Source organism: Symphalangus syndactylus, chromosome 12 (assembly GCF_028878055.3).
Source record: "Symphalangus syndactylus isolate Jambi chromosome 12, NHGRI_mSymSyn1-v2.1_pri, whole genome shotgun sequence".
NCBI lineage: Eukaryota > Metazoa > Chordata > Mammalia > Primates > Hylobatidae > Symphalangus > Symphalangus syndactylus.
The window spans coordinates 78969880-78982794 of NC_072441.2; the positions used below are offsets into that span (position 1 = coordinate 78969880).

The following is a 12915-nucleotide window of genomic DNA, read 5'->3' on the forward strand; positions in this document are numbered from 1 at the left end:
GCCTGGGACTGTCCTGTTTTTAAAAAGAAAGTCCTATGTCCCAGAAAGCCTCATAGCCCTTAGCAAAGTGGGAAAGTTGGTCACCCTACCTTCTCCTTGCATATTATAAGGCTACTAACTTATTATTCCTTCTAAAATCAATGCCAGTTTCCTTTGTAATAGACTGAAGTCCTGGGCTGCTTAGGCTGTGCCAGACACTCTTCTAGGCATTAGGATTACAGAGACAAACTATTTCTTTCTTTTTTTTTTTTTTTTTTTGAGACGGAGTCTCGCTCTGTCACCCAGGCTGGAGTGCAGTGGCGCAATCTCGGCTCACTGCAAGCTCCGCCTCCCGGGTTCACGCCATTCTCCTGCCTCAGCCTCTCCGAGTAGCTGGGACTACAGGCGCCCGCCACCACGCCCGGCTAATTTTTTGTATTTTTAGTAGAGACGGGGTTTCACCGTGGTCTCGATCTCCTGACCTCGTGATCCGCCCGCCTCAGCCTCCCAAAGTGCTGGGATTACAAGCGTGAGCCACCGCGCCCGGCCAAGACAAACTATTTCTAAAGCCTAGGTTCTAGAGGAGAAACATACAATAAACGAAGAAATACTTGATGATATATATGATTAGTACAATAAAGAAAAATAAAGCAGGATAAGGGATACAGAGTGTTAGGAGACAGGGCTCAATTTTAGGTGGAATGGTCGGGAAAAGCTTCACTGAGTGGATGTTTGAGCAAAGATGCAAGTGAGGCAAAGACCTGGATAAAGGGCTAGAAATAAGCATGGTGTGTCAAGAAATAGCAAAAAGGCTAATGTGCCGGGAGCTGAGTGAGAGAGGGGAGAGTAGTTGGAGAGGTAGTTGGAGAGGCAGGCTAAGGCCAGATAATGTCATGCTTTACAAGTCATGGGTTTTATTCTGAGCGGGAAGGAAAGCCATTAGAGGGTTTGGGGTAGAAGGGTAACATAATCTACTTTATGCTTTAAAAAGATAATTCTGGTTACTGTGTAGAGGATTGATTCCAGGCAAACAAGAGGGAAGAAGCTACCAGTTATGAGATTATTGCAATAGACCGGGAGATGGATGGTGGCTTGAACTCTAATGGTAACAATAAAGGTATTGAGAAGTGCAAGCACATCTTGTTTTATTGTGCTCTGCTTTATTGTGCATTGCAAATTTTGCATATTTTACAAATTGAAGGTTTGTGGCAACCCTGCATGGAGCAAGTCTATCGGCACAATGTTTCCAACGGCCTGTGCTCACTTCGTGTCCCTGTGTCACATTTTGGCATTTCTCATAATATTTCAACTGTTTTCATTATTAGCAAATCTGTTATGGTGATCTGTGATCAGTAATTTTTTTTAAAAAATTTTTGAGACAGGGTCTCACTCTTGTCATCCAGGCTGGAGTGCAGTGGCACAATCGCAGCTCACTGCAGCCTCAGCCTCCAGGGCTCAGGCTCCTGCCTCAGCCTCCCAAGTAGCTGGGACCACGGATATGCACCACCATGCCCGGGTAATTAAAAAAAAAAAAAAAACTATCTGTAGAGACAGAGTCTTGCTATGTTGCCCAGGCTGGGATCAGTGATCTTTAATATTACTATTGTAATTGTCTTGGGGTGCCATGAGCCACGTGCATATAAGATGGTGAACTTAATTGATAAGTGGTGTGTGTTCTGACTGCTCCACTAACTGACACTTCCCCCATCTCTCTCTCTTTCCTCGGGCCTCCCTTTTCCCTGAGACACAATGATATTGAAATTAGGCCAATTAATAACCTTACAATGGGCCAGGCGCGGTGGCTCACGCTTGTAATCCTAGCACTTTGGGAGGCCGAGGCAGGTGGATCACCTTAGGATAAGAGTTCGAGACCAGCCTGGCCAACATGGCAAAACCCCATCTGTACTAAAAATACAAAATTAGCAGGGTGTGGTGGTGCGTGCCTGTAATCCCAGCTACTCCGGAGGCTGAGGCAGGAGAATCACTTAGAACCTGGGAGGCAGAGGTTTCAGTGAGCCGAGATTGCACCACTGTACTCCTGCCTGGGCAACAGAGGGAGACTGTCTCAAAAAACAAAAACAAAAACAAAAACAAAAACAAAAACAAAAAACAACCTTACAGTGGATTCTAAGTGTTCAAGTGAAAGGAAGAGCTATACATCTCTCATTTTACATCAAAGCTAGAAATGATTATGCTTTGTGAAAGCCAAGGTAGGCTGAAAGCTAGACCTCTTGAACCAGTTAGCCATGTTGTGAATACAAAGGGAAAGTTGTTGGAGGAAATTAAAATGCTACTCCAGTGAACACATGAATGATAAGAAAGCAAAACAATGGGCCAGGTGCAGTGGCTCACACCTGTAATTCCAGCACTTTGGGAAGCTGAGGCGGGTAGATGACTTGAGCTCAGGAGTTCAAGACCAGCCTGGGCAACAAGCTAAAAATACAGAAATTACCCGTGCCTGGTGGCACATGACTGTAGTCCCAGCTACTTGGAGGGAGGCGGAGGTTGCAGTGAGCTGAGATTGTGCCACTGCACTCCAGCCTGGGTGACAAAGTGAGACCTGACTCAACAACAACAACAAAGAAAAGTAAAGAAAGAAAAAAAAGTGAAACAGCCTTATTGCTGATATGATTTGAGTGGCCTAGATAAAAGAGCAAACCAGCCACAACCTGCCCTTAAGCCAAAACCTAATCCAGAGCAAGGCCCTAACTCGCTTCCATTGTAAGAAGGCTGATGAAACTAAAATTAAAGAAGTTAAATAACCTGCCGAAGTTCTTCTATGCCTCCAGTGCAACTTATGCCACCTCGGTTTTAGCATTTATCACATTGGGTTGCAATGGACTACACATGCACCTGCCTGTTTCCTTCACTCCATTAGACTATGAGTACCTTGAGGGATGGTAGAAGAGCTGCATTTTTCATTTCCAATCGCTAGTTCCTAGCTTGGCACATGGTAGGTACTCAATACATGTTTGTTGAATCAGTGTCCAAACGAAGATGCAAAAATGAACAAGAGACTATCCTACCCTGAAGAAGTTTACATTTTAGTGAATGGAGCATGGTTTGCACAAATAGCTATAACACAAGGGATATGTGTAAAATACTATAATAGAATTCATAAAGCATTGCCAAAGCTTAGGAATTAGAGAAACAATTCTAAGTGAATGGGGTATGAAGGAGATAGTATTTGAGGCAGGATTTAAAAAATGAATAGGATTTGTAATGACTTTTTTTCATTTTAAAATTAATACCTTTCTTTTTTTCTTTTTTTCCTTCCTTTTTTGAGACGGAGTCTCGCTCTGTCACCCAGGCTGGAGTGTGGAGCGCAGTGGGTTCTTGGCTCACTGCAAGCTCTGCCTCCCAGGTTCATGGCATTCTCCTGCCTCAGCCTCCCGAGTAGCTGGGACTACAGGCATGTGCCACCACGCCTGGCTAATTTTTTTTGTATGTTCAGTAGAGACAGGGTTTCACTGTGTTAGCCAGGATGGTCTTGATCTCTTGACCTAGTGATCCACCTGCCTTGGCCTCCCAAAGTGCTGGGATTATAGTCATGAGCCACTGAGCCTGGCCTCCTTCCTTTTTTTTTTTTTGAGATAGGGTCTCATTCTGTCACTGAAGCTGGAGTTGAGTGACATGATCATGGCTCACTCACAGTGGCCTCAACTTCCTGGGCTCAAGTGATATTCCCATCTCAGTCTGCCAAGTAGCTGGGACCACAAGTGTGTGTCACCATGCCTGGCTTATTTTTGTATAGAGATGGGGTCTCACTGTGTTCCCCATGCTGGTCTTGAACTCCTGGGCTCAAGCGATCCTCCCAGTTCAGCTTCCCAAAGTGCTGGGATTACAAGCATGAGCCACTAAGCCTGGTTGGACATACTATGTTTAACTTAAAATTTTTTTTGAGATAGGGTCCTGCTCTGTCACCTAGGCTAGAGGGCAGTGGTGTGATCATGGCTCACTGTAGCCTCAAACTCCTCAGCTCAAAAAATCCTCCTACCCCATCCTGGCTAATACGGTGAAACCCCGTCTCTACTAAAAATACAAAAAATTAGCCGGGCGAGGTGGCAGGCGCCTGTAGTCCCAGCTACGCGGGAGGCTGAGGCAGGAGAATGGCATGAACCCCGGGGGCGGAGCCTGCAGTGAGCCGAGATCGTGCCACTGCACTCCAGCCTCGGTGAAAGAGCGAGACTCCGTCTCAAAAAAAAAAAAAAAAAAAAAAAATCCTCCTACCTCAGCCTCTTGAGTAGTTGATATTACAGGCACATGCCACCATGCCTGGCTAATTTTTTAATTTTGTTTCTAGAGACTGGGTCTCCCTGTGTTGCTGGTCTTAAACTCCTGGCCTCAAGTGATCCTCCTGCCTTGGCCTCCCAAAGCTCTAGAGTTATAAGCATGAGCTTACCACATTCAGCTAATATTTATACTACATATAAATTTTGTATTTATGTGTATCTTTTTTCATTTAAATATATATCCCAAGCATTTTATTAGGTTATTAATAATAGTCTGAATAATTCTAATGCGTGGAGTTTATGTCATAGTTTATTTAATCATATACCTATTGTTAGGCATTTTTGGCTACTTACTAGTTTTTACTATTAAAGAATAGTGCTACAATTCACATAAGTTGTGTATGAAAGTTTTCCCATATTTAGGATTATTTTCTTCATATAGATTCCAAGAAATAAAAGTAATGGGACACTGGCTGGGCGCAGTGGCTTGCGCCTGTAATCCTAGCACTTTGGGAGGCCAAGGCAGGCAGATCACCCAAGATCAGGAGTTCGAGACCAGCCTGGCCAACATGGTGAAACCTCATCTCTACTAAAAATACAAAAATTAGCCAGGTGTTTTGGTGGGCACCTGTAATCTCAGCTACTTGGGAGACTGAGGCAGGAGAATCGCTTGAACCTCAGAGACAGAGGTTGCGGTGAGCCGAGATTGTGCCACTGCACTCCAGCTTGGGAGACAGAGCGAGACTCTGTCTCAAAAAAAAAAAAAAAGGGAAAAAGAATATGAACATTTAAAAAGTTCTTTATCATATTGTCAAATGCTTTTAAGAAAGAGAATAGGCAGGGTAGGGTGGCTCATGCCTGTAATCCCAGCACTTTGGGAGACCGAGGTGGGCAGATCACGAGGTCAAGAGATTGAGATCATCCTGGCCAACATGGTGAAACTCCGTCCAGCATGGTGAAATCCCGTCTCTACTAAAAATACAAAAATTAGCTGGGCATGGTGGCACATGCCTGTAGTCCCATCTACTTGGGAGGCTGAGGCAGAAGAATTTCTTCAACCTTAAAGGCGGAGGTTGCAGTGAGCTGAGATCATGCCACTGCACTCTAGCCTGGTGACAGAGACTCTGTCTCAAAAAAAAAAAAAAAAAAAAAGAGAATAAATACAGCTTACTTTCCCATCAAACTGTATAAGAATGCCCATTTCACCAAGACAGGTGGGATTTCTGTAGACAGCATTGGGCTTCACAGGCATTTCAGAAAGATACAGCATATATAAAGAAACAGAGGTAGGGATGTATCTGTAAACTTAGCGAAAGATGAATAAGTAGTTCACTGTGGCCAGAGTATGACTGTGGGTATATGAAAATATAGTGGAAGAAATGTCTAAGGTTATGTTAAAAGCTAGATAATGGAGTATCTGGAATGTCTGGCCAGGAGTTTGGACTTCATTTTTAGACAATGGTGAACTATTCGGAATTTTTGAGCAGGAGTTGACATGATCTATATTTTAAGAAGATACCTCTATAGCTGGGTAGAATGGAATCTGAATTACAGCAGAGCCATTGGGAATGGCAAAGAGAAAATACATATAAAATATGATTCACAGGCCAAATGGATAGGGCTGTGTGGGTTGAGGGGGAAAAAGGAGAAGGCCAAGATGATGCTTAGGCTTTAATAATCTGAAGATGGTAATATATTACCCAAAATAAGGAATAGTTTTCCCTTGACCTTGTTTGAAAATCCTTTTCAGGGATGAGGGATGAAAGGAAGAGAAGAACATTGTAAACTTATTGAGTATGAGAGTGTGTATATGTTGGTAGTAGGGTGATGTAGGTGGGGAGTTTGGATTTTTCAAGGAGAGCTGCCAAATTGGAAGTTGGACAAGGAAGTCTGTCACTTAGGAGGTTATTTTCAGAGATTATGAACAGGGGATCATCTACATAATGGCAATGGTTGAAACTGAAGGAGCAGATGAGTTTGCTTTGATATAGATGAGTTTGCTTTGATATAGCAAAGTCATGTAACAGACAGGTGGATAAAATAATGTAAGATATGAGGCTAAAGTTGATGTAGCAAAATGAATCAAGATAGTGAGAAATGTGCCATTGCATATGTTTTTTAGGTCATTGAGGGCAGCTTTCCAACCTCTAACTCACTTTCCTCCTCCAATACATGAACAATTCCATACATCTGAAGACTTGATGCAAATAGTGTCTTCTCTGTGGAGGTTTAGGCTGTTAGGCATTTCCTCTTCAATAGTCCCATAGCCATTTAGACATGTATCATTATACCACGATGTGTTTGTTGTACCGTTTAAAAATATATCTAGGCTGGGTGTGGTGGTGGCTCATGCCTGTAATCCCAGCACTTTGGGAGGCTGAGGCAGGTGGATCACCTGAGATCAGGAGTTTGAGACCAGCCTGGCCAACATGGCAAAACCCCTCTACTAAAAATACAAAAATTAGCCAGCGTGGTGGTGCACACCTGTAATCCTAGCTACCAAGGAGGCTGAGGCAGGAGAATCGCTGAAACCTGGGAGGCGGAGTCTACAGTGAGCCGAGATTGTGCCATTGCACTCCAGCCTGGGTGACAGAGTGAGAGTCTGTCTAAAAAAAAAAAGATAAATAAATAAAAATATATATATATATACATGCATTTCTGTCTCTATTAATAATTTTACTTTTTTTCCCCTTTTTGAGACATGCTAGAGTGCAGTCTGTCACCCAGGCTGGAGTGCAGTGGGGTGATCAATGTTCACTTCAGCCTCTCTCTCTCTCTCTCTCTATATATATATATATAGAGAGAGAGAGAGATTTATATGTATGTATACACAATATATATTATGTATGTATATTATGTATTATATTATATATTATGTATAATATTGTATATTTTGTATGCATACATAATATGTATTGTATATTATGTATGTATACATAATATATATTATATATATTTTTTTCATGTTAGATTGTGAGTGCCTTTAGGACAGGATGGTTTCTTACTATTTGTTGTATCTCCAGGGCCTAGATAATGCCAGTCACATTGTAGATGCCTAGTAAGTGCTTGTTGAATGAGTGAAGAGAAGCAGCTTTGAATTTCAACACTAAAAGATATAGATGATCTTCAAGAGCAACTTCAGTAGAGAAGGGAATTTAGAACACCTGCTGTAGGGAGTTCCTTAGAGAGTCAATAAGATATGAGGGAAAAGGTTTCATTTTAAAAAGCTATCACTGGTCTACACCCAAGCTGATCAGTGCTGTGAATAGGTAATCAGTGAACCAAAATATTGATCCCCTCAGATACTTTCCCCATGGGCCATACAAATATCATCATCTTCTACGTGTGCCACAATGGGAAAAGGGTAGGAAAGCACCTTTTGTTTGATTTGTAGACTATGCACTTCAAGTAAAGATTTAAGGGGTGTTATGGGTTGCATTGTGTCCCCGCAAAATTCATGTTGGAATCCTAACCTCCAGTACCTCAGAATGTGAACTTATTTAGAGATAGGGTTGATGTAGACATAATTAATTAAATTAAGATGAGGTCATTAGGGTGGGTCCTAATCCAACATGAATGATGCTCATGAAAAGGGAAAACTGGCCAGGCGCGGTGGCTCACACCTGTAATCCCAGTGCTCTAGGAGGCCAGAGCAGGAGGATCACTTGATCCCAGGAGTTTGAGACCAGCCTGGGAAACATAGAGAGATCCTGTCTCTACAAATAGAAATTAAAATTGGTTTGGTGTGGTGGTGCATGCCTGTAGTGCCAGCTACTTTGGTGGCTGATGTGGGAGGATTGCTTGAGCCCAGGAGTTTAAGGCTGCAGTGAACATTGATCACCCCACTGCACTCCAGCCTGGGTGACAGAGTGAGACCCTGTCTCAAAAAGGGGAAGAAAGTAAAATTATGAATAGAGACAGAAATGCATACAGGGAGAATGTCATGTGAAAATGAAGGCAGAGGTCAGGGTGATGGTTCTAAAGGCTGAGGAAAGTCAAAGATCACCAGCAAACTTTCAGAAGCTAGGCGAGAGGCATGAAACATATTTTTTTTTAATTAAAAGAACATATTTAATTGACAGATTGTATAAACTCAAGGTATACAGTGTGATGACTTGATGTATGTGCACATTGTGCAATGGTTACCATAATCAAATGAAATAACACATCCATCTCCACCTGTGCTATACCTTTGATTCCCAGAACCTGTTCATCTTATACCTGAAAGTTTACACACTTTGATCAGCATCTCCTCATTTACCCAGCCTCCAGTCCCTGGCAGCCATCATTCTACTGTCTGTTTCTGTAAGTTTGACTTTTTTAGATCCCACATATAAGTAAGATCATACAGTTTTTTTTTTTCCTGTGTCCATGAATATTTTCTTCCTCACAGCGTGAGAAGGAAGTAACACCTTGATCTTAGACTTCCAGCCTCCAGAACTGGGAGACATAAATTTCTGTCATTTAAGCTGCTCAGTTCGTGGCACTTTGTCATGGTAGCCATAGCAAACTAACACAAAGAGAAACTCCAGGTGTGCCCCAAAGTCTCAACTCTTCATATTTCCTCCCTTTTTTCCCCTCTAGAAGTTATGTTCCTTTTGTTTCTGAGTGATATAGATGTCAGTTCAATACACATATTGAGGGGCCTTTAGGTGCCACCCACTTAGTCTGTGCTACGGATACGAAGACAAGACATAATCTCTCCCCAAAGGCACGTACAGAACATTGGAGTGACAGACAGGTAAATATACAATTTAAATATAATGCCTAAAATGCTGTGATCCAGTATGCATAGGACATTTTGGCAGCATAGAAAAAAGACATTTTGCTCAGCCCAAGGATTCAGGAAAGACTTTCTGGAATAGATTGTGCCTGAGCTGCTTCTGAAGAAAAGGAGAAGTAAACCAAAAGAGAAGACAGGATGTTCTAGGCAGAGGGAACACAAACCAAGATATGAAGGAAGGTATCACAGATGAAGTGGAATGTATGGGAACTACAACTGTGGATACTGCAATATAACCAGAGTGAAAATAGGAGGCAACAAATGCCAGGAGGTGAGGCTGGCAAGGCAGGGAGCACGGCCCATAGGACTTGTCTTCTGTCAGGGAACATTAATTTTACACCGAATGAAACTCAGTAGAAGAGTTATAAGCCCAGACTCATTCATATTTTAGACAAATAAGTTTGGCAGCAGTATGAAAGATGGATTTGAGGGTAAAGGGGAAGAAAAATAGAGAGTAAAGGAGACCAGTTAGAAGGGTACAGCAATAGTCCACACTAGATATGCCTGAACTAGAGCCGTAATAGAAGAAACAGAGAAGGCACAGAATCAAGGACATAGATGAGGTAAAATTGGTTTGACTAATTGGTTGCTTGGTTGGACTTGGGGAGGTCTCAGATGAATCCATCATATCTTATTGGGTGATTGTGTTGTGTGGCCCTTTACTGATATGGGAAATTCTGAAGGAGGAACAGTATGGAGGAGAGAGTACTGAATTATTTGGAGAGACTAAGATATATGTAAGTGGGTGTGTCCAGATAAGTCTGAAGTTCTGGGAAGATGTCAGAACTAGAGCTAGAGATTCAAAAGCTATTGGCATACAAAGGTTATAGCTAGAGTCCTAAGAGTGGAATTATAGCATCCAAGAAAAAATAAAAGAAGAAGAGGAATGGGCAGAGGATAGAGCCCTGGGGAAAACTAACATTTTTGGGCTAAATAGAGGAGAGGAATAGGTTCATAAGAGAGGCTGAGAAGGAATAATCAGAGAAGTGTACAGAAGATAAACCAGGAAAACAAAGTGATGAAGGTAGAATTATAAGTGAAAAGATGGGGGCACTGAGTAATTTAGAATGTCACTTTGTAAGAAGCTATAAAGTTCATCATTGTCAATATCGTGATCATAATGATCATCATCAAAATCATGAGAGTATTTGCTGAAACTCCCTCAAATTCCTGGTTCCAATTAAATATAAAGTGTAAATATATTACCTGTTTTTCACAAGCCAATATTCTTTCCCATTAAGATCACCATAGCCAACCACAAGTACACCATGATTCACATTCTGAGTACAGGATGGTTCATAGTAGACACCTGAGAATCAAATATGGGTGAGAAAAAAGAGTGAATACTATAGGATAATAAAGAGCATTTTAAAACGGTATTACTTTTTATTAGCCTGCTTTGGATACATAGCAAGGTTAATTTAAAAAGTTAAGGACATGTCCAGGCGTGGTGGCTCATGCCTGTAATCCCAGAAGTTTGGGAGGCCAAGGTGGGCGGGTCACAAGGTCAAGAGATTGAGACCATCCTGGCTAACACGGTGAAACCCCGTATCTACTAAAAATACAAAAAATTAGCCGGGCGAAGTGGCAGGCGCCTGTAGTCCCAGCTATGCGGGAGGCTGAGGCAGGAGAATGGCGTGAACCCCGGGGGGCGGAGCCTGCAGTGAGCCGAGATCGCGCCACTGCACTCCAGCCTGGGTGAAAGAGCGAGACTCCGTCTCAAAAAAAAAAAAAAAAAAAAAGAGATCGAGACCATCCTGGCCAACATGGTGACACCCTATCTCTACTAAAAATACAAAAATTAGCCGGGCATGGTGGCACGCGCCTGTAGTCCCAGCTACCCAGGAGGCTGAGGCAGGAGAATCGCTTGAACCTGGGAGGCAGAGGTTGCAGTGAGCTGAGATCGTGCCACCTCACTCCAGCCTGGCAACAGAGTGAGACTCCATCTTAAAAAAAAAAAAAAAAAAATTTAAGGACATATACTCTCATGCATAAACTAGGGCTCATAATTATTTGCCACCAATGCTGTATTTGTCAGTGTTCTTGCCAAGCTTAGCATCACTCCAATCATAGTTCCCCCAGAAACCTTCTCTGATAAGCATACCACCTTTTCTAAGTTTTTTTTTCTTTTTTGTTTTTTTCTAAGTATTTTTAAACTTGCATACAATTGGTTATTTTAATTCTCTGCGTATACAGGCATATCTCATTTTATTGTGCTTTGCTTTATTGTGCTTTGCAGATATTACTTTTTTTTTTTTTTTTTTTTCAAGGAACAGAGTTTTGCTCTGTTGTCTGGGCTGTAATACAGGTGGTATGACCGTAGCTAATTGTAACCTCAATCTCCTAGGCTCCAGTCATCCTCCTGCCTTGGCCTCCCAAAGCTCCGGAATTATAGGCATGAGCCACTGCACCCAGCTAGATATTGCATTTTTTACAAATTGAAGGTTTGTGGCAACTCTACATTCAGCAAGTCTATTGGTACCATTTTCCCAAAAGCGTGTGCTCACATTGTGTCCTTGTACCACATTTTGGTAATTCTCACAATATTTCAAACTTTCTCATCATTATTATATCTGTTATGGTCATCTGTGATCAATGACTTTTGATGTTACTTTATAATTTTGAGGATGAGTTACAACCCACACCTATATAAGATAGCAGACTTAACCCACAAATGTCGTGTGTGTTCTGACTGATCCATGGACTGGCCACACCCCTGTCTCTCTCCTCAGGCCTCCCTATTCCCTGAGACACAATGACATTGAAATTATGCCACATAATAACCCTATGATAGCTCGTAAGTGTTCAAGTAAAAAGTTGCATATCTCTCACTTTAAGTCAAAAGCTAGATGTGATTAAGCTTAGTGTGAAAGCCAAGACAGGCCAGAACCTAGCCTAGGCCTCTTGTACCAAACAGTCAGCCATGCTGTGAATGTAAAGGAAAAGTGCTTGGAGGAAATTAAAAATGCTGCTCTGCTGAACACACAAATGACAAGAAAGTGAAACAGCCTTATTGCTGATACAGAGAAAATGTGAGTGGTCTAGATGAAAGAGTAAGCCAGCCCAGCATACCTTTACGCCAAAACCTAATCCAGAACAAGACCCTAACTCTCTTCTATTGTAAGAAGGCTGAGAGAGGTGAGGAAGCTGCAGAAGAAAAGTTTGAAGCCAGCAGATAGATGTTGGTTCATGAGGTTTAAAATTGACTCGCCTTACCCCGCCCCTCCCCGCCCCACCCCGCCTTGCCCTGCCCTGCCCTGCCCTGTCCTGCCCTGCCCTGCCCCTCTTTCTTCCTTCTTTCTCTCTTTCTTTCTTCCTTGTTTTTTAGAGACAGGTTTTGTTTTGTTTTTTTTTTTGAGACAGAGTCTCGCTGTCACCCAGGCTGGAGTGCAGTGGCATGATCTCGGCTCACTGCAGGCTCTGCCCCCCGGGGTTCACGCCATTCTCCTGCCTCAGCCTCCCGAGTAGCTGGGACTACAGGCGCCCACCACCTCGCCTGGCTAATTTTTTGTATTTTTAGTGGAGACGGGATTTCACTGTGTTAGCTAGGGTGGTCTCGATCTCCTGACCTCGTGATCCGCCCACCTCGGCCTCCCAAAGTGCTGGAATTACAGGCGTGAGCCACTGCGCCCGGCTAGAGACAGGTTTTCACTCTGTTGCCCAGGTTGGAGTGCAGTGGTATGATCATAGCTCACTGTAACCTCAAATTCCTAGGTTCAAGGAATCCTCCCGCCTCACCCTCCCAAGTAGCTGAGACTACAAGTGAGTGTCACCATATCTGGCTAATTTTTATTTTTATTTTTTGTAGAGATAAGGGTCTCGCAATGTTGCTCAGGCTGGTGTCAAACTCCTGGCTCAAGCAATCCTCCCACCTCAGCCTCTAAAGCTGGAATTACAGGCATGAACCACCATGCTCAGCCA

General features: G+C 42.7%; 1 protein-coding gene across 3 annotated transcripts in view; it reads right to left on the reverse strand.

Moving 5' to 3' along the window:
* Positions 1-12915, reverse strand: part of CTSS (cathepsin S) — a 34948-nt gene that overhangs the window by 5264 nt on the left and 16769 nt on the right. For all 3 annotated transcript variants that reach the window (XM_063626145.1, XM_063626146.1, XM_063626148.1), the window contains one exon: positions 10201-10303. In XM_063626145.1, the coding sequence (XP_063482215.1) occupies positions 10201-10303 (103 nt within the window). The remainder of the gene's footprint in view (positions 1-10200; positions 10304-12915) is intronic.